The following is a 23,307-nucleotide window of genomic DNA, read 5'->3' on the forward strand; positions in this document are numbered from 1 at the left end:
GCCAACGGTGGTTACATGGGTAGATGCGCTTCTAATAAAAACAGTTCAAGAGATGCACAAAGGATTGTTTTGCTTGAAGCATTTATCCAGCAGTTAAAAGAAATCTGACTAATGGTTAGAGACATGTAAAGAGGAAATCCCTATAGCCTAAACCTATTCATAGACCACGCAAGATACACTGCCAGAAGACCAAGGAAGTTAGAAATAACCTAAAGCAAGAAACAGCCGGGACACCACAGCGGATCACACGTGGCAAAGAAGGTGAGTGGACAGCCAAAGATGACTTAGCACATGCTATCAGAGCCAACAGATGGATGCGGGGAACGGGCAAGAGGGAAGATCGGGGCTGAGCACTTCCTTACGGAACGTCTGGCATTTTGATGCCTGTATGCACCTAAAAAAAACTTTCTGTTTTATGTCTGATGGTTATTTTAAAAGTGATCATTAAAAGCAACAGATAAATCTGCAAATGAAGGCTCAGACCTTTTCTGGGGGGAAGGAAGCAGCAGGTACCGTAAGTTTTAACCCCACCTCTCCCATCAAGCAGACATTGAAGGGGACAAAGAAGAAGAGAGAAGCAGACAGGGTCCCTCTCTGGAGGCACTGTGGTACCAGGGGATCATTTCTCTGCTTCTCTGAAGAGGAGGCCAGAAGTCAGGCTCCTCTAGCCCAGAGCGACAGACGCACAGTGTACCGGCGAGAATGCCCATCTGCACGCGGAAGGAGAGGCGGGGCTGCTGCGGAGGGACGCGGCTGCTGAGACGAGGCCGTGCATACCTGGTTTGCACTCATAGAGGTCACAACACTCTCCCGGCTTCCCTGAGGCCTTTGACACTAGAATGTTCAGGTATCCCGGCTGGCAGACTTTGCGCAGGCAGCCCGCGGGGTCGCACACGCAGCGGCTGGGTAAGGGGCAGCACTTCCCGGGGGGAGCGTAGCCCTCGATCAGGACGGAGTCCTCAGGACAGCGCGGGGAGAACTGGACTTCACAGCGGGCCTTGGAGCAGTCCGGCTTCTCTTCTAAATGGGAGAGACAAAGTTTAGCACGTGCCGGGAGGCTGTGGGGCGCTTTCCACAGAAGCACACACAGTCCCAACGATCCAATGACTAACCAAAGAGGACGGGAGAGGAAGCAGTCTGGTGAAAACCCTCACAACCATGACATCTCTCCCGAGATCTGCTCACGGACACCAGGATGCGAGGCTGAAGTTGCCTCTGTCTCCATCTTCCCTCTCACTTGCTTTGAACGATCAGTGTCCAGCGTGTTGGTCAAGATGATGTCAGGCAAAGGGAAGACGCCTACACGGCCAGGAGAACAGGAACACTGAACTCAGTCCCTGACTAAATGAGAGATCCTTGCACTTAAAGGGAGTTTTGAGGGCTGTTCTTTGAAAAGAGTGCACGCTTAAATAACAAAATAGACCCACAAATAAATCACGGCTGCTTCAGGGACGGGAGATGGTGTACATGACAATCAGCATGGAAGAGCTCTGATTGTTGAGGAGACGAAACTTATTAAGATTCTATGATGTGGAATCTCAGTAAGGTGGACGACGAGCCAAATTCCCATGTAATTTCCCTAAATGACATCTGGTATGTTTCTGTCTCCAGCAGAGATCCAACAAATGTACCGCATTCTCTTTTCTCTAGTGGGATGCACTGATCCATCGCTGCACCTCAATCTGAGAAACAAAAACCGACCAAGCAAAGCCCTAGTTTCCGGAGCCATCAGTCCATTCCTCGGCTCCTTCGTTGACGTTTTTAAGAAACTTACACCAACATTAATGAGGTCCTTGAGGAAAGACGGAAATAAACCAGAAGCCTCAGGACCTTGGGGGAAGGGGGGGGAAGATGGTACCATGTAGTATTGGGGTACGTTATCATAAGCTCTGCCTTTCCTCATGTAAAACCCACACAGAATCACAAAGCAGGGTCAGACCTCGTTCACAGTCTTCTCGTTTAAAAACGCTCTTCTCGCCCGAACCGGTTTGGCTCAGTGGATAGAGCGTCGGCCTGTGGACTGAAGGGTCCCAGGTTCGATTCCGGTCAAGGGCATGTACGTTGGTTGCGGGCACATCCCCAGTAGGGGGTGTGCAGGAGGCAGCTGATCAATGTTTCTCTCTCATCGATATTTCTAACTCTCTATCCCTCTCCCTTCCTCTCTGTAAAAAATCAATAAAATATATTAAAAAAAAAACAACAAAAAAAACCCAAAACGCTCTTCTCTTTGTAGATAAAGAAGCTGAAGCCCAGAGCTGAAGCCATGCGCCCGAGGTCAGCAGTAAACCTACGGCGAGAATCCCGGTCTCCTCACTTTCCGTTCTCCTGGCGCTTCATAGCACAAAAGCAGATCTATTTCCGAAGCCAGGCATTCCTCGGGTCGTTTCCTACCTCAACTGCTGTATCTTTCATTTGCTGTCTATCTTCCTTATCTAACTCCTTCATATCCAATCAAAACATAGTACAGGGAAGTCTTCATCCTCATCGCTCTAGTAAACTCATTCAAACATACTTATTGAGCTCCTGCTGTTCCTGCAGCCTGGGGTACCCCGTAAAGAGAAGCATAGATCCCTGCCCTCAAAAAACTTAGAATGCAGTGGAGAGTGACAGAAAATAAACAATAAACATTATGCCTAAGCAAACTACAGAGATAGTAGAGGATGGTAAGTGCTATAGGGGGAAGAACAGGACAGAGCAAAGGGGAATGAGGATGCATGGAAGAAGAGGGAGCAGTGAAAACCTGGTGAGAACAGGCATGGGCGGGAAGCTGGTAACTGAACAAAGACTTGAAGGAGTGAGGGCTGGGCCGTGGAGATGGCTGAGAGGAGAGCATCCCCAAAGAGGTAGGCACACCCCGCAGAGGTAGGCACACCCGTGTGTCCCAGGACGGGCACGGGGCCAGGGAGGCAGCAGGAGGATAGATGGAGGAGGCAGATAGCTTCTTTTCATATAACAACTACAGGCAACCGCTTTGAGTAGGAAAGAAGAATTCCACTCTTGGATCCTGGTCAGAACGGGCAGAACAGAGCAAAAGGCTGAGGAGGAGAAAGTGAATCTTGACTGTACGGGGACTAACTGAGCTGGAGTTTGTAAACTGCACCTAGGAGATGGCGCATCTGGCTGACAACAAACACATGGTCTCATAATTAATAAGAGTTCTGTGACTTTAACTGCAAATAGCTCCTAATTCCTACTCTTGTTAATGGGCCAAAATTAATTTTTTCTGTATCACATTTTATTACATTCTAATTGTGTAAAATATTTGGTATCTATAATCACTTTTCAAACATATACACCAATAAAACTTGTTTTTATTAAAACCCAACATATTAGATCTTCCTAGTTATTTTGCTCTTTGTTTCTTGAAACAGTCCCAACATTGTCATCTATTGATGTGTGTTTTGCAGTTAGGGCCTTAAGAAATATGTTTACTTCTTAAGAACTGCCTTTGTGATATACTGTTGCAAAAACTCCCCTTGGAAAAGATTTAAGAATGTTAAAAATGAGGGTTAAATCTGATTAAGTGCTTTTTCAACTTTTCTCAAGATGATCATACTGGCTTTCCCTTTAATTCACTAATACACTCAATTAGATTTTAAATCATCCTTGTCTTCTTAGAATAAACCTGTTTCAAAAGATCCAGCTGGACTTGTTTCCTAAAATTAAATTTTAAAAAATGTATAAGCTTGATTAATATTAACCTGTAGCTCTCTCCTTTATGTGTGTGTTAGCTTCATCCAGTCTTATTTTCAGAGTCACACTAACTTTCTCAATGAGCTGTTTCACATTCTACCTCTTTCTCAGCTACAATACAGGAATTATCTGTTCTATGATGTTTTCATAAAACCCACTTGTGAAGTGGGAAGCGACAGTTTTCTTTTTTGGCTATTATTCACATGTTGTATCTCCTTTAGAATAATCTTTTCTAACTAACATATTTTAGTCAGAAATTCAGTCTGATTAACCTAGATTTTCAAATTCATTTCAGGCTTTATTTGTAGTTTATATGTTCATCGATTCTTTTAATTTTTTTAGTTTCTTCCTTCTTTGCCTTTCTAACTATTTCATTGATTTTTTTTCTCTAGTATTTGAAGATTAATGCTTAGTTTGCTTTTGTTTTATTTTCTTAGAAATGTTAATAATTTTAATACTTTATTCAAATACTGCTTTGGTTACATTCCAATTTTCTATATGCATTACTCCCAATGTAACTCATTTCTAAGTAATCTATAACTCAACTTTGGTTTCTTCTGTAATAAAGACTTTCTAGAAGAATGCTGTTGAATTTCTGCATCAATGAATTTTTCTTGGAGGGGGGGCTTTCCTTTAGATTTTTAGTTTATACTTATATTGTCTTATTGCCTGAGAACGTAGGCTATACAATGTTCTACTTCTGTGTTTTTGTTTCGTTTGTGTGTGTTTTTGGTATGTGTGGCCTATGGCCAACATTAAAATACGTAGATCTTTGTAAAGAACGTGTTCTCTGTTTACTGGCTACAAATTTACAAATCTATCAAATCAAGCTTTTCTGACGTTCACATCCCCTGTATCTTACATTTTTAGTCTAATTTCCAGGAAGGATCTATAAAAACCTCCCACTATGAACCCTTAACTTCTCTTTGTGTTTATAACATTAGGTTTTTACGTTAAAATTTTCAAGACTGGGTTGTTTACTTTATGACTAGCAGGCATAATATTCAAATTATATAGTGACTTGACAAATTATAAAATAATGCTTTCAAATAATTTAGATTTCTAAGATCTATATCTTGCTTTTTATTTTGTAATTGTTAACCTTCTTAGCTTTATTATTCTCTTCCTTCAACCCTCTATTCGCCTTTCAACAGAGCATCCAGAACTCTTACTCACCCAGCGTCTTCCCCTCTCCCAACCAGTCAGCAGCCTGCCACCTAAACTCAACCAGGGTCACCACAGCCTCAGGAATTGTTTTCTGATTCCTTTTTTCTCAGCCTGTTTCTAAATAAGTCTCCCAGTACATTTCATTATGTCTCTATTTCATCTCTTCCATGGAGAAACTGAGAAGAAAAACTATAGCCACACCATGTATTTTCCATCATTCAGAAGGCTTTTCTGACATTACCTCTGAAATTTTAATTTTATCCATTTGAAAAGAAGCCTCTTCTCTCCTGAAACTTCCCCTATGATGTCTACATATAATACTTAAGTTAATTAACAAGCTTTGCAGTCTGGTTGCCCTGGCAACAACACTTTGAAACTGGAATCTTTAATAATAACCAAAAACAACAACAACACACTAACAAAAATACAAAAATAAAAAGAAAAGAAAACCCATCACCAACAAAAACTGCCCTAGATATACCAAGGCTAAAGTGACAATAGCACTTGCAATAGACGTAATTAAGGGACCATCCGCTGGTTTCACTATTTTAATAGTCTTCCTATAACAGGTTAGCCCTTAAAATATTGACAGGGTCACCCAGTATTAATTAGAATAATACTGGAGAATTCGTACCACTCCTAGTAATTTTAACTAGTGTGACTACAGGTTGGCCAACTACAGACCTCCAGGTCCGTATGTCAACAGGGAAAAGTGCAATCATGATCTACGCAATAAATGCATTCAAGAGTATTCAGTTTAAACACACATTTAAGTAAAACCAAAGTAAAATGAACTACTACTAGATGGGAAGAGAAAAAAGAGAAGAGAAAAATTATACTGCCAGATTCTAATTATATCTCCTTCATTTTTATAGAATGACCACACATTTACTACCAAGTTTTCCTCCTCTTTCAAAATCTCTAAAAAAACGAACAGATGTGCTAAACACATATTAATGGAAAACAGGCAGCATAAAATGGACTGATAAAATTCAGATAAGCAACCACAAAGTCGAGGCTGCTGGGTACTCAGTCCTTTGCTGAAATGCATCCTCATTCTCTCTCTCTCTCTCTCTCTCTCTCTCTCTCTCTCTCTCTCTCTCTCTCTCTCTCTCTCTCTCTCTCTCTCTCACACACACACACACACACACACACACACACACACACACACACACACAGTCAGGATCATTCTGAGATGACAGCTGTTTCAAGGGACCCCAATTTGATTACACCCGACAATGTCAGACTTTGGTGGGCAGAACAGAGTACAGAGGGGAAGAGTCTGTGATCCATTCCCCCCACGTGACTCTGGTAATCTTCCTCCTTTATGATCCGGAGCCCCGGGCAGCTAAGGCATCAGCCCTGGTGGCACGGGGGCCGCGTGGTGGCCCTGGGAGATAAATCTCCTCCTGGTACCAGCTGAGGCGCCATCAGTGATGTCCTCTCCAGTCTTTTCACTCACTCATTCCACAAATATTTACTGAATGACCTCCATGGGCAGGAAGTGAAACAAAGGCCTCGCCTTCCTGGGTTTACAATTCCAGAGGAGTTAGACCAGGGGCGGGCAAACTTTTTGACTCGAGGGCCACAATGGGTTCTTAAACTGGACCGGAGGGCCGGAACAAAAGCATGGATGGAGTGTTTGTGTGAACTAATATAAATTCAAATAAACATCATTACATAAAAGGTACGGTCTTTTTTTTTTTTAGTTTTATTCATTTCAAACGGGCAGTAGTTTGCCCACGGCTGAGTTAGACAATAAACAAAGAGCCACACAGCCTAATGCCAGGTGGTGATAAATGCTCTGAAGCAGAAACAGTGACGAGGGAAGACTGCATTAGCCAGGTGGGTGAGGGGGTAGGTGTCGGAGGATATGGCACCTGAGCAGAGACCTGAAATAAAGGAGAAGGCACACAAAGAGCAGGGGGGGGGGGGGAGTGTCCGGGTGCAGGGAGTAGCAAGAATGAAGGTGCGAAGGCAAGAATGATCCTAATCTCCAAGTACAAAGATATAACTCATGACTATTAAGGAGAAATCTAAACTAGTATAATTCACCGGTAAAAAAAATATATATCAATAAACACAAGAAAAATATTCTGATGGGCATTTCTTGTTAAGAATGCAATTCCCATAATCATGCTAGAGAAATGAAAGCAATCTCTACTAACTGGGCACCTTCTATGTGTGAGGCATCATGCCTCTACTTGCTGTCACACCCCTATGCACTCCCACGTGAAAAAGAGATGCCATCTAGTTGGCAGCGGAGGCGGCAGGCACAGAGAGGCTAAGAAGCTTGGCTAAGGTCACAGAGCAAGTGGCAGAGGCTCCCAAGCCCACACTCTTCCCACTGAGCCCACCGTGCTGAAAGCAAGAAGAACTTCAACTTCCCTAGTCAGCTCTCCTGGAATTGGGGTGCTGAGCCAATGGCTGGAGTTTTGCTCACATACAGAATACAAAAGTGACTTCACAAAGAAAAGCGAGGTGCCAGGTCTTTGGTGTGTCCTCATCTCTTTGGACACACACCCCACACCAGCCGCCCTCCCAACCTCATCTGCTCCTTGGCCTTACAGCCACCCCACAATAAAAGGAGGCGCTTTCTGGTACCTGGGATTATTTTGTTCCCAAAGCTTCTATTACAAATGCAAGGCATATGCCACCCCTACATTTTAAAATTTAGAGGCTGACTCCTTTAAAGTTACACTGGGAATTCTTTTCATTCACATTCCATGATTTTATCATAACCTTTTTTGGCAAGCTTCGCAGTGAAGACTTGTTCCGCACAATCATAACCCCGAGGGGAAAAAATTAGGCTTGTTGATACAGTCCCAGAAATATTTCATATTTCAGCTCGTTCAGAAACCCCAGCTGTACTTTCCCAGCGTTTTCTTTTGCTCTGCTTTTAGGATTTAACAGCGATGGAATCTACACAGAGCCTTTTCTTGGTGCTTTTGCTCAATTACATTGTTTTCAATGACCTAATAAAGTTATAGTTTGCATCCTAGTAGAACATAAATTAGCCAAACAGAAATTTAAAAATTATGTGATCTGTAAAACTACAACATCTGACACTTCAGTGGTTCCCAGTGCTGACTGTGCATTACAATCACTTACAAGACTTTGAAGAGCCCCACTCTCTGGATCCCACCTTAAATCAAACCACAATACCCGGGGGAGGAGCCTGGGAATTAGCATCTGGTTCTGTCGCTCCCTGGAGATTCTCCTGTGATCAGGGCTGAGGATCACTGTGTTAGTCCTTCAAGCAAACTGGGAATCTGTACAGTGAAGTTCCCTATTGACAATAGAGCTTAGCCAAGGGCATGTTCAAACGGCAGCTGGCCAAACGCCAAGCAGCCCTCCAGCTCTCTGCCGCCACCCCTGAGTGCTCCATGCTGTGTGCTGAGGCCCGCTGTACCTCTAGGAACGGCCCAGGATGTTACTGAATAGGTTGAAAATGATGCTTTAGAGTAGAGCTTTGCTACCGAAGGATGGCCGCTGGACCAGCCGCCATCAGCCTCCCCGGGGGAGCTTGTGAGAGCTGCTGAAACGTAGACCCCCCCGTGCGCATCTACTGAATCAGAGCCTGCGTTTTAGCAAGAGTCCCAGGTACTTCAGCTGTTGTCAAGATTGAGACAAACTGCCTCTAGCGTGGCAGTTCTCAAACAGTGGGCCACGGACCAGAGCATGAGCAATTCCTGGGCACTTATAGGAAATGCACATTTTAAGACCCCACATTAGACCTCAGAATTAGAAACTCCAGGGCCATGTCCAGCAATCTGAGCAACCTCCGCCACACACACACACACACACACACACACACACACACACGTGTGATGCTCATGTGCGCTACAGTCTGAGAACCACAGAGCTAGAATAATGATTCTCAAACCTGCAGCATATACGGATCCCTCCCCTCTTCCACCCCCTCCGCCCGGGGAATTTTCCCAGCATTTTCTCTTACTCTGAAAAAGTGTCGGATCCCAAATGTGCATGTAGGTATCCTACTGAATCTCAAATCACAGTTTATGAAAACGTATTAGAATTTTGAGCCAGAGACATTTTATTTCATTATCTGTTCATTCACACCAGGAACGCATATTCAATTTACTCCTAAAGGGATTTGCCATTCAAATAATTACATTTCTATATTCATACACAGCAACAAGTTTTCAAAATGTAGCAATGTTAAAAAATCTGGCAATAAAATAAGGCCAAAGGATGGTTTGGATATATGTGCAAAGAAGTGAAGACCGACTTCAAAAAGATGGTATTTTTACCAAATGCACTACAGCCTTCTCTAAATATCTGCCCCTCCTTTCTTGTGGTCCCCCCGCCCGCCCCCCCCCCCCCGCCTTTTTTGGGCCATAAACACAAGCCCACAAAAAAAGGAATGAAAGGTATGAGAGAATGGGGCAAGTGACTAATGAGGAAAAACTTCAATGAGCGAAATGTGTACAGTCAGTTCAGCGACATCTGAAGAGGAATCTTCATCAACAGCTTGAACATGTCACAGAGGCATAAACACTCGGAATGAGGCACTCCGCAGGGTGGTGTTTAAACGGAAGGCAACATCCATTACAGAACACAAACACAGCCTCCACTTTGCTGAGTGATTATGTGACTCTGGGTGGGTCCCCTCCAAATACTTCCAGGTTTCCTCCCCTGAGGAAGGGATGCTTCTCCCATTGTGTAATGATGGCACTGATTTGAAAAAATATAACCAAATGCCGGATTTTTTAAGGCGCGAGAATGAAGGGTCTGGTGTCTTCACCTGGAGTTTGTGGATTTCTTCGACGAACATCCTCCAGCCAGAGTGTGAGCCCTGCCTGTGGACTCAGGCTCCAGGGACTCCCAAACCCTTAGGAGGACCAACCAATGATGTTTTAATTGAAGAAGCAGCCAGTTTTTTTTTTTTCTTGAAGCGCCAGTATTTGTTAGTACTGTAGAGTTTGAGGAGTACAGTAGAAATGTGATCTTATTGTGATTCTAAAAAACAGGGAACAGTTACACCAAGGGTATTGTCCGTAATATTGTCAATAAACTCCCGAGTCCCCGAGGTGGTGTATGGATTTCCAACGTCTTTAGAAGGACTCCAAAGAATATTACGCACTGAGCTGAGGTCTCCAGAGGTTCCTGGAAGTGACTCTATTACACAATTAAGATGAGACACCCAGAATAAAGAGAGCGCTGAACAGCACGAACAAAGAACAGGGAGAGTACCGCAGAGCGCTGCTTTGTCTTTGCTGACCACAGCAGCCACCAACGAGGAGCAGCAGCTACCTCACTGCTCAACGGTAGTTCTCACGAGGGTTTGCACATCCGAGAAAAACCCATATGGATACAAAATTTGGCAGTAGGCTTCTGAAAGAATATTTTGGCCACTAATTTTTTTTTTCTTCCTCCTTCCTTTTTAATTTGTTTTACTAAAAATAAGTTAATCCTACATTGCACCACTCATTTGCCACGTAACAAGGGTTCCTTTAGGCTAATTTTTATCTTTTATAGGAGAGTCAGTGTAGTTACTAGTTGACAACAAAGGTTTCAGAGCCTAAAAGAACTGTGTTCAAATCTTGGCTTTTTTACAACTAGCTGTGTGATCTTAGGCAACTTTCTTGACTTCTCTGTGTCAGTTTTCTCAAGGTTGTTATAAGAGTTAAGTGAAAAAAAATATATGGCAGGTAGCCGTATGCCTGCCATATGTAAGTGTACAACAGATCGTTTATCATCAATTATTAGAAGTCGAGGCTTTGAGTCAGATCTTAGAATACTCCTATACTCATATAAACACTTATTCTACAAGATTGTGGAGGGGATTAAAAAATATACATTCTTTGAATTATAATGTTATATTTATAGAATATAAAATATTACATTATAGAAATAAGAGTATTTCATATATTTTATATGCATATATGGAGTGGGGAAAAAACAGACTTACAGTTGTGAGTACGGGAAACAGAATTTATTCTTGTAGTATTTATTATTATATTTTTCCATATGAACCACTGTAAACCTACTTCTGCCCATCCCTGTATGTGTGCATGTATACATGTATTCATATGTAGACATATACACACACACACATAGGGGGCACTCTTAGACCCTCATGTTAGCTCACTTCTCCCTCTCAGTTCATTTTAAACCCAGTATCCCCAATATAATATACAGCATCCTCAATATAATGCACAGATTCACATCATTAAATGTTTGCTACTGCTGATAAAAGTGAAGTTGAATTATGAAATTCACACATAGGATATATATCCCCCGCCCCCACACACAGTCATGCTAGCATGCCGAAAGTTTTCAAGTGCTGTTTCTCTGTCAGCCTCCAGTACTTTAATTCTTTTTATAAAAAGGGCTAATCTTTGAGAAATCAGTCTTTGCTCTGCCCAGAGAGAAGGAAGGAAGTGCCTTATACAGGTCGTTTTCCCTGGAGATTCCTCCCCAGCCGTTTCTGCATTCAAGATGTGTTGATGAGCCCAGCTTACAAAGTCATCAAATGGACAAGATGGCATATAACGGTAATGAGTGGCTCCCACTCAGAGGCCTCCTGACATTTAGGCCTATGCAGTGAAGGTCGTGATCCCTGGTGAGAAAGTACTTCTTCATTGCCAACCACCTCTCAGAACAACCCCGTTCCCTTCCCACGACTCTTTCTCTGACCCACCCTTCTGATGGGTCCTTGGGCTCCAGCACCAACTTCCTTATCAGCCTCACTGGGGGCCAAGCCCCTGAAAGGGCCCCGGGTTTCTATGCCTTCTTTGTATTCTTTGTGTACCCACGGCATAAACCCTAGGCCACTGCCACTGCCAAGAGGGCACCTGGAGACTACAAATATGCGAGCTGCAGCTGCGCAAAGGGATGTGTTTACTTTCCGCCCTGAACTACAACTTGACCTGCAGCAAAAACAAAAATACTGCAATGCTGTATTTTTCCCCAGAAATGATAATTATAGTACTCCAAACATTTTTCAAACTTCAGCTACCAAAATGGAAAAAGCATTTCAAAAAATAATTTATTAAACAGGCACTTATATTCTTGGTAGCCCTTACATGGAAATTCTACCCTTTCCCCCCCCCCCCCCCCCTTCATAGCCACTAAAGGGCTTGGCTCCTGGCTTAAAACCCTCTCTTCCAGGGCGAGGTGGGGTGCAGCCTGCGGAGCTGAGAGGTAGGTGGCTAAATAAAGAGCCCTTCCCATTCCTCGGTCAGCACGGGTTTTAGCTCCCTTTTCCACGTCAAAAATACAGTGATTTCAGAATCCCAGTGTGGATGTGGGGTGATACAAAGGCACTTCTGGCTGAAGACATGCCTGAAACAAAAGCAGGACAGATGGGCTTCTGGTACCAAACACAGGAGGGACAGTATTTAGACTGCTCTCAGTCTCGCATAAACCCCAGCTCGTCTGAACTCCTATTTCTGAACAGAATGCGTCCTCACCCCGCTCTCAGCCTGGCCCTTTTCCTCCAGCCCGAGTTTCCTGGGTCCAGTATTCCGGGTCTCCACTGCACTCTGGAGCTTTCCAGCGCTCTGTAGATCACTGGTTCTCACCTGCGCATGCTGGAGGACTTGTCAGGCACCGACTGCTGACCCTGACTCCAGAGTTGCTGACTTTAATTGGTCCGCTTCGGGGCCTCCAAATGTGCACTTCTAACAACCTTACAGGTTACTGATGCTGCTGTCCAGGTATCATGCTTTGACAACTGCTGCTTTTGACCAGAGCTGTTTGAACATTTCAGTCTCTTATAAGCTCTACCATCATCTTTCCCCCCACCCTCACCCCCACCCCCATAGGCAGAGCTGCTTCTGTCTGTATAAGCCTTTGACTTGTCTGTCTCTAGACATGCACTAGAGCTGACTCTAGGTACAACAGGACAGTGACATGCTTGATGAACCTGACCAATCTGAACAGCAGCAGTCCCAGCCAATCTCATCCTCTTCTATATGAAACAGCAATCTGCATGGAGCTGCAATCTCAGGCCTGAGATAAAATTCAGAGAGTAGCTTGTGCAGGGAGCAGGCAGACTGCTCAGCCCCATATGTTGGGCAGCAAAGAGAAGTGAGGGCTGCTGCCACAGTGAACACTTGCTTAGTGGTTGGGACTGTTCCCACATGTCAGGAATACAGCTTATTTCCAAAACTTTTCAAATATAACAAAGAACATAATGATTCCATAAGTAAGTCTAACAAGAATGAGTTAAAAGAGGCAAAATACCCTGTGATGAACCAATTCTCAAAAATTCCTACTCCAAGAATTAGGAATTTGTGGTAATTTGGAATTAAGAGTGTCATGAAACTTAACTTTGCAAGTATTGCGGACACTGGGCTCCATAAAGTTGCTAGACTTAAACTCCTCTTATTGTTTTGCTCCTCAATACCTACTGTATAGCCTTTATCTGTATAGTATTCCAAACACTGGGAAGGGAGAAAAGTGAAAGGGAAGGGCACAACTCTAAATGGCATAATCTGAAGTTACACTATTGAGTCTGCTCCCTTCATATGGCCGGAGTTTAGTCACATGGCCACACTTTCCAGCAAGGGAGTCTGGGAAATGTAGTTTTCATTCTGGGTGGCCACCTCTCCTATTAAAATTTTCTATTTATGAGAGAAGGGAATGATAGACACATGGACATGGGGACAACAAGAAATCTCTAAATTAGTTTCCTAAGAAAATAAACTGTATAAACAAGGGAAGCACATTGCCCTTAGAAGAATGAAAGTTAAAGAAGCATCCTGAAGAATCACTTGAGAAACACTAAAATAAGCAGCAATACATGTGCTTCTTACTGAACATCTACATCAATGTGTTAAAAGCACCGGAAAGGTTCTTAATCAGTTAGCAATTCCACAGATATTTAATCATCAACTACCACGTATCAGGCACTTAATGAAAGCAAGAAGATTATATATATATCTCTTAGCCATTGTTGAGCTAGATTTTCCATACTTATAAACTTTAAGCAGAACGTCTGGGCTTCTTTTGAAATGTTCTATAATTGAAAGTTTTCAACGAATCAATCTAATCCTTCTTACAATTAAAGTATGAAAAAAAGGATTAGAGATTTAAAGATTTAATTACAAGGGAGTGGAGGAATTAGTATGCTTGTTCTTGCATATAAATGTTGAAACGGTTCTATCTACAGGACTTATTTGTCAAAGAACCGGTTTCTTTGTCAGAAATTCTGAGCTGTAATGGAGCAAACGGTGGCCTAGAGAAGACAACTGTCTTGGCCAAGGGTCACTCGCCTAATGAATGTTGGGGCAGGGCCAGAAGCCAGGTCTCCTGGAGAATCCTACGCCAGTTCCACCAGGTCAGTCGCCACCCCACCTTTCTCAGTCTTTGATCTGCAGTCTGCATCTTTCCCTGACAGTTACTCATCTCTTTCATAATAATTAATATTGCTTAGACGCTAGCTTAAAAATCTGACCACAAAGCCCCTTTATCATGATATCAGCTGAATATACAAACGAAACCGAACCAAAACTAACCCGTTGTAAGTGGAGTGACTAAGAAAGGTCAGAAGAGCAACCTCCGGTCATAGGGTGGCCGTGGTGCTGTCCACCACTCAGGTGCTGATAGGCTACGCATCCACGCAGGCAAAGCCTCGCCCTCTGAGCCTCAGAGAACAAACACCCATGGAATGGATGGAGGGCAGGCCTGCCAAGATGAACTACAAGGGCAATCTGTGTGCCCACAGGAGCCTTGGGACAAGACCCGGAAGGAGACAGCTCCCACGTGGAACGCCCTAGGGCCTCATACCACACGCTTCTCTGCAACAACCTCATCCCCAGGAAGTAGACCTCGGGCAATTTCTCCCGGTCCATTCAGAGGATGAGGCCCAGCCAGAGAAAAGTGGAAACTTTAAGATCAGAGGAGCTGGCAATACCAGACAGGGTCTCTCCGCATTAAGGACAGGAGAAGCCTCGGGTGGAGGCTGAATATGGGCTTCCAGGACTTGCCTGGTGTAGCCTGTACCTGTGAACAAGCCCTTCATGCTGCCACGGCTTCCTCGCATTTCACACAGCGTTCTGTGCTCTTCTCCTAGTATGTGTGTGTGTGTTTTGTGGGGGTTTTTTTCTAATTTATTTTTTAAAGTTGATTTCAGAGAGAGGAAGGCAGAGGGAGAACGGGATAGAAACATCAATGATGAGAATCATTGATCAGCTGCCTCCTACATGCCCTCTCCTGGGGATCAAGCCCACAACCCAGGCGTGTGCCCTGACTGGGAATCGAACCGTAACCTCCTGGTTCCTAGATCAACACTCAACCACTGAGCCACCCTGGTTTTATGGGGGACCTGACTTATCTGCACCTGGTGATGGCTAAACTCTCATTTGCGTAGCCTCTGATATTTAGACTCTGTCCCGTTACTGAGAGGACCCTTCTGCCTGCCCAGTCTTATCAGGACATGGTGGATCCCGCCTAGCAAATGAGAGAGCCAGCCTTCTCTACCCATTCTCCACTCACTCCTCATCCTTTTCTTACTAGTTTCCTGTTGTGCAGGCACAGCCATGTGCATCCCCAGGAAAGCCACTTCTTAAAAGTCGGCATTTATGTTTGCCCTATCTTTTGTCCATGTTATAAACGAGAACATAACAACTTGCCTTGGAAGGCGGAGAGGGAGCCTCACAGAGGGTCAGATATGAACAAGTGGAAAAGGTAATCCCACGGATTTTCTTTAGTGATAATGGGAGCTTATGGCTGCTGTATGTGAATTTCTAGTTTCAGTATTAAAAAACGAACACACACACGCACACACACACACACACACCTCAGATGAAGAAGCCATCCTTTTTCTCTGAGTTACTTTGCTATCTCAAAACCTCAGGATTTGGGTGGACTATTGTCCCAATTTCTAGTTCTACTTGGAGATCCCACTGTTTCCTTGCCCTCTTTGTTCAGGATGCTTTCTTCCTAGGAGGCTAACAGAATTGGATCAGCTATATGCTCTTTTAGAAAGCATAGGCAGTATCTGATACAAGTGGCTACGGACATATGCTCGATTTTACCTGAGCTTAAAGCTTTAAGTAACAAGAGATGCGAGACATCTCAACTGACTTGCAAGAATAATGGTGTGTTTTTAAAAGGCTATTTATTCAGTCACCATATCATTACTGGGCCTCCTATAAAAAAAGAGATGGAAATATAGAAGAGACTAAGGATTTCCACAGGAGAATTCCCCTAGTCTTTGCAGACACGCTAATTGGTGCATCCTGCCATATATTACAGCTGCCCGGAATGCAATTTTACACGTTGGCCAGTACCCTCACGGAGGTATTTCTAGGAATTGCTCTTCCTCATTTTTGTACTATGCATTTCTGAGATTCAACCTACTGCCAAATACAGCATACCAGCTTTTTAATTTGTCCCAGATTTCTGTTTTCTGGTAAGGAACCATTATTTCTAAGACCTCTTTACTCCTCTTCACTCTTACCACCCGCCCTCACGGCTGGCTTTCTTTTATAAAGAAAATTGTTTTGACCAGTTCATGAATGCCTACATATGTGATAATGAGCTAAGAACAATTGGGCAGTTGGCTTGTCACCAGTTAAGTGATTTGCTCCTGCATGGGTACTTCACAGCACACCTGATTCAAATTACAAATTACTACAAGTCGCAGATCTTCGGGTCACTGTTTCATGAATAATTGAATTTGTGGATGTTCAATCAATGAATCACAAGGGTCTACTGTGTTGATTTCTGAGAAATGAATCTTGCATAAGTCATGGTTGTTCTTATTTAGCAATAACCTCAGACCTAACTCTTTCACCCCCTGCCCACTTAACAATGCACCCAGAAGGCTCCACCTCTGAGCCTCTGATGAGAATGTTGGGGAAACAGAGCTTGTCACCAGAAAGTCTCCTTCTGAGTCAGAGAAGGATTTCTCACTTACCGATTCCAAGGGCACTGCCGGATCTAACTTCCATCCTTCCTTATGTCACCGTGAAGTAAAAATGATTAAATCGAGGAAATGATTTTTAAAAAATATATTTTTCTTGATTTCAGAGAGGAAGGGAGAGGGAGAGAGAAATAGAAACACCAATGATGAGAGAGAATCATTGATCAGCTGCCTCCTGCAAGCCCACACCGGGGATTGAGCCCGCAACTCGAGCATGTGCCCTGACCAGGAATCGAACTGTGACCTCCTGGTTCATAGGTCAATGCTCAACCACTGAGCCACACTGGCCGGGCAAAACTGATTTTTTTTTACACTGGAAAAGAACTGAGACTAACTTCTAATCACAACTTAAAAATAAGCAGCCTAAGTTTAAACTGCCAGAAATATATAAAGCTGATGGAGCTGTTCAAGTGAGTTTTAAGTAAAGTAATGAATCCAACAGCCAGCCACCTTTAATGCATTCCTGGTGAAATAGTTTGAAGTGTCTTCTGACACTATTTCTGAACAAACCTATCTGATGGTTGAGGTCTTCTCACTCTCTGTACATTTAACCCCCTCAATGCCATTTTGTGAGTTGGGGAACATATGTCTTTACATTAGAGAGCCAAAGTGGTTTCATTATTTCATGTGCAAAGGTTTCTGGGCAACTCCGTGCCCACAGTAAGTGGGACACAGGCTGTCTCAGCTCTACTAACTCACTACTGAGTTTGGGGGAGAACAGATCATCAGTCAACATGACTGGGTTCTGCCACAGATTTGGTCCTGGGCCCTGCCACGGACTCCGGCCTGAGCTTGCACTAACTGCTAAGTGATCTTGCACCATCCTTTTCATTTCTTCGGGCTTCCCTTTCCTCTTCTGTCAATGGAAGGTCCGAAGATGGCAATTCCTAAGGTTCTTTCCACCCCAAGGAGCAGAGGACAATAAGGGAAAGTTAAACAGCAACACAAGACAGTAATTAAAGAGGTGACCCAAGGCAGTAGGCTAAGTGACAAGTGAGTGGCAGAGACAAAGACGATGGTGACTTAGAGATGCGTGGCCTCAAGGATAAAGTGCCATGTCTACCACGGCCTTGAAACAGGAACAGGATGTAAAGCCGGCGGAGCGAGGACGTTGGGAGCAGAGGCTGCTGCTGGCAGGGGATGTGGTCCAGGTGAAAGGAGAGTGGCCTGCGATGGAGCACACCAGTCCCACTCCAGACACTCCCCTTCCCAAGGACACACCCCACGTCTGGCTGCAGAGCACACACACCCTGCCCTGCCGCCTCTGTGCGTTCCATCGGGGGTGGCCATCTCCGCCAAGGCTCCTTCCCCACATTCCCCAGCTAGCCAGGCTGCCCCACCTACCCATGCAACGTCTACTGAGCACTCAGTACATCCCGGGCCCTTTGCCATAGATGCACAGATACAATAGCATCCTGCTCATTTTCAAGCAAAAGGCATCTCCTCTGTGCCCTCTGCCTTCACCTCTGTGTCCCCCACAAGTCTGATTCCTCCCTCTAGTCTATTTTTTTACAGACTCTGCACTACGTCAATTCTACAAAATGTTCACACTGCATCGCTAGTTACCTTATATTTACATCTTGGTATTCCGTGACCCAACCTGATTCCCATGAGGACTGGACTTCTGAGCCTTGTCCTTCTGGGTTTGCTCCATGCCCACATAATACCACAGCAGGCAACTGAGGAACCATCACTTCTCTCACTAATATCCCCTTCGTGTCTCTACTTCCCATCTGTCTGCCTGTCTCTATATATTTACCTATCTACCTATATAGTTCTAACATTTACTAATAGTGTAACCTCTCTTGGGTAACCTGTAAACTCTCCTAGTTCCCTCACCTATAAAATTAGGATAATAAAAGTCTCTACCTCTTTGGCGTGTTCAGGGGTTTACACAAAGAGCTTATATTAGTATCTGGCATATAAGTAAGCAGCTCTTGTTAGCTCTGATTAGCATCAGCTGCTGACCTGAAAATAGTTACAAAAGGCTCTGGGATCTTTTTTATAAGTCATGGAACCACATCAACAATGTAAAGTCAAAGAATCAAATGATATAAGGGTAAAGGACTCAAAAAAAAATTTACCGCAATAGTCAGGTAGCACCAACCCAAATTAAGCAAAAAGGTACGAGTTCCCAAAGCCTCCTTCTTTAGCTCTACAACATCAGCAAAAGGCTGGGGCTTTCTAATAGATGTGTAATTGTTGTGTTACTTTGACACCGTCTGTGACAATGAACAGCATATTACTATAATGCTGTACTTCGACCACACTGGTTTTTAACAAAAGAACCATGTAAAAATGATACAGTGCTTAAGCAGCTGAGCAGAGGGTGTGTCTCAAGGTATAATTAACTTTATGGACTTTTTCAAAGGTCTCCAGATTCAACATGGTAATTCTTGTAAAGAGTTTAAAAACACGCTCTAGCTGGCCGGTATGGCACAGCTGGTTGAGTGTCATCCGCTGCACGGAAACGCTCCTGGTTCGATTCCCGGTCAGGGCGCATACCTAGGTTGCAGGTATGGTTTCAGGTCAGGGTGCACGCCGCAGGCAACCAATCGATGGATGCTTCTCTCCCTCCCCCGTCCCCCACATCTCCTCTCCCTTCCTCTCTCTCTAAAATCAATAAAAACATTAACAAACAAACAACAAAAACGCCACCACAAAAAATACATGCTCTATCAAAAGCCTTAAGTGGGCAGTGGTTCAGTGAGTCCTGGCTGACCCTGGCTTAGGGCACCCTAGCAAGACACTCATTACTTTAAGTCAATAAAATTGTCAAATCAGTTCCAAAAACAAACCGCCTAAATTTACTTGTAATTTTTAAAGGACGTTTAACATTGACATGAATTCTGAAATACTCAAAAATCTCTCATTTACACAATGAAGAGATTGTGTAAATACTCCAGCGTGGAAGCTTTTCCTTTCTTACCCAGAGCTCTAAATATTGTTCCCATTGCATATACTATTTATATGCTTAAAAGTTCATCTGAAATAAAGTAAAAAAGAAAAAAAAAAGGCTAAAATTTGATAACGCATTGCCACACAGCTGTAACTAGTCCCTGAGTCGGACATATTTAAGGCAGCTGAGAAAATATGACAAGAAAAGACAAGGGACAAGAATCAAGAGAGCACAAATTTTTAGCCCTGACCCATCACTGATTCAGCAGTAGCAGAACAGATCCTCGCGAGAACAACGGTTTCCAAAGTATCAACTGGAGGATTCGAGGAGCTGCCCTGAGACAACCACAGAATAAAACCGGCTTCATTACATTTGGGATGAGAAAGTGGGGAGAGGACAGTAGAATATTTAATTCATGAAGCTGACTTATACAACATTATGTAAAAAAAAATTTTACTGCAGGTAAACATCGTACGTAATATCACTGACTAACCAAATCTTTAGTATCACAGACGCAGGAACACAGCTGACCCTTTCCACGCAAGTAAACTACTACAACTTCGAGCAAGCCTGAGTCGGAGGAGGGATTAATAGGGATAGAACCCGTACAGAATAATCCTCTCACGCTGTATGGCTATCAGAATTCAACAAGCTTTTGGACATTCAGAATTTCAAATGGCACTTGCAACTATTCAATTACACAAAGAAAAAAGGTTCACCCTGCTACCTTCTACTTATGGAAACTTTAGTACCCGGTACAGGCCTATCCCCACATGTATAGCAACACACTAGCTACAGTGCAGAATAAACACTTAGAGCTATTAAAATAGCCTTAAGTTCTTTTTGAATTAAAACATCTTAACTACACTAAAAGTGTAAGATATGACAGTAAATAAAAGGACACAGCCTGAGGGACAAAATGATCAGACGTCCACATACATTTCAATCCTGTTGTTCTTCAAAGTCACCTTAGAAGTTATACAGTTATTCGGATTCTGCCATTTCTCAACACTTTTCTGTAATGTTCTTTTTGACATTTTCTTTAAAGGCAGGTCATGAGATATACAATAAACTCAGCCTCAGTGCCCAATAGTTCTCAGTTATGTTTTAGCAAAAATAGAATTCCCCAAAGTGCTCATCTATTTTATTAATCGAATATGATTCCATATGCCTTTTGGCTATTTCCCAAAATAAAATCTAACTTCAAAGAATGAAAGTTTGCCATTACCAAAGGCATTCAAAAGAAAATGCGGCAAATACTGAAGGCAACAAAAAACAAAAAGGAGGGAGGAAGGAAGGGAGAAAGGAAGGAAGGAGGGAGGGAGGGAGGGAGGGAGGGAGGGAGGGAGGGAGGGAGGGAGGGAATGAAGACATTCCTACAGGGGATGCCTCACTAGGACAAGCACATGGGCTTCCAAGGTAATGACTATAAAAGACCATCCTTTAGGCTTTAAAATCTGTTTGGAATTTGTTTTAAATACCCCCACCTAAGAATCTCAGTATGAGGAATAACTTACTACGTTTTATCTACTTTTGTTGCCTGTTGGTAATTCCCTTACCCAGAAAGCATGGGCATTATATTTGCATTCTGACTGAAATATTAACACCTTCCAATTAATTTTCTGACTGAAAGTGGGAAAGCAAGAATGAGTTTAAAAAACAAACAAACAACTGGGTGCATAACTAATCATCTTGTTAAGACCAGAAACATGACTAATAAAATGTTTATGGAAAATAAAAACGCCATCGAGAAAGATGTTTGCTCTGCGAAGGTTAATTTTAAACAGTAATTATCAGAAGTAAACAGCACTTGAAACAGCACTGATTACGGCTCTCCACAATGCCCAAATGCTTTTTCATAGCATCCCTTACATGCACAGTTTCTCCAAAACAAACACCGGAAAATTAATTAGGAAAAACAAACCATAATTGCATAAAAGCCATACTTTTAAGCTTACACGAAAACTTCTCTGGGAAATATCTCTGTATTAATCTTACAAGTTAAGGATATGAACACTGAAATTAAATGTCTGTTTATAGCTCTGGGTTTCATTCGATTGCAGTTGTGTAGGACCCAGGATCAAAAGACTGTATGAAAGCACTAGTTTTCACAGTGCCACGGCAGTAAGATTTCCTCTAGGCAGATCCCTCGGAGTTCACAGCTACTGCTGGGCAGCACCACAGAGCTCCCAGGGCTGCCAGGGCTTCCATGGGATGAAGGACGGGGCCAGGAGGGATTTGAGGAGGTAAGCCACAGTATGGTTCCACCAGCTTCCCCAAGACTGTCTCCTTCCCTTCTCCCGTGCAGGACCCATGCCTGCCCCAGGTGCAGAGTGGCCACTTGCTCAGCTGTCTCAGGTTCTGTCCTATCTCACGTCTTTATGCCTTCTCTTCCTTCCCAGGTAGCAAACTCTAACCTTCAAACCTCGGTTCCATGAAGGTGATGGCTTCCCTGACTTTTACAAAGAGCCATCTGGCATGCACAGGTCTGATGGACGTACCTACACGTGCCTCTCCAAAGACTTTTTGAACCCAGCACTGCAAGAGAAAGGGGCCTTTGCTAGAGTCCTCATGTCTGTGTCTAGCAGGGCGCCGTGACATCACTGGTGATCATTCAATCTTGGCGGACTGAACAGACGAGACAAGGAACAGAACTAATGAAGAGCATGGGATTGAGAAGGACACCATTTAGTTCCCCTCGTGGCGCTGCCTACACCTGGCTGTGTGACCCTGGGCAAGTTACTCTATCCCTTCAACTTAATTCATGAGTTTTTTGGTGAGGATTAAATAAAATCGTTTCTACAAAGTGCCTGGTGGCATCTGGTAAAGAATGAATGTGCTGGAAATGTTAGTTACATTACATCATAGGCCCATTCTCAGAACCAAGAGACTTGTTTCTAAACAAATCAAACTAATACAGTTTGCTGGTGGGCAGGAGAACATTTTAACCATGGGAGATCAGAGAGTCAAGATATGGACAGAAGAAAAAGGGCAGGAAAACGGAGACAGAATACATAAGTAAGCTAAGGGCTCAAACATCTAAAGAAAGACTAAGGAGAAATAGAGTCAGGAGTAAGTGATGAATGTTTAAAATGAGCAGAGGACTGAATGGGATTTTATAGCTGCAGTGTTAGTAGAACAAAGAAAGCAATCACCTCACTGGGCTTTAATGCCATTGATTTGGTATAGATTACAAATATTTACAAGCTGCCATCATGATTTCATCTCACAGTGAAATATGACCCCCATACATGACTGCATCCCAGGTACTGTAGAGGTGCTGCTCAGAGCAGCTGTGCCAGAATATTTCCAAAAATCCTTCTTTGATTTACTCACCCATGAATTTCTCATCTTTAAATAATAACTGGCTCCAGAGAAGATAAAATGAAGCTTCATGCTCAGGTTCTAACATAAGCTACAGGGATGAGAAAAGCACTATTGAAAGAGCCAGCTGCCCTGGCACGAGACCTCCTTCGTAAAATCAGTGCATTCAGGCTCTTCGACGAGATAAATAAGGTGTGTGTACCAAGAACTTGGCACATTACAAAGGACGTGGAACGGGAATGGCCTGGGTGCAGCCTCAACATGCTGCCAATATCAAAACGATGTGGTCTGGGATGCTAGTGGATCTGTTTCAAGTGGTAAGAAA

General features: G+C 43.4%; 1 protein-coding gene across 1 annotated transcript in view; it reads right to left on the reverse strand.

Moving 5' to 3' along the window:
• The window catches only part of CRIM1 (cysteine rich transmembrane BMP regulator 1), a 175,547-nt gene that overhangs the window by 93,516 nt on the left and 58,724 nt on the right, over positions 1-23,307 (reverse strand). Inside the window, exon 3 of the mRNA XM_081100911.1 lies at positions 778-1,020. Coding sequence (XP_080957037.1) covers positions 778-1,020 — 243 coding nt within the window. The remainder of the gene's footprint in view (positions 1-777; positions 1,021-23,307) is intronic.

The sequence above is a fragment of the Myotis nattereri genome (genome assembly GCF_964212035.1).
Source record: "Myotis nattereri genome assembly, chromosome: 10".
Classification (NCBI taxonomy): Eukaryota; Metazoa; Chordata; class Mammalia; order Chiroptera; family Vespertilionidae; genus Myotis; species Myotis nattereri.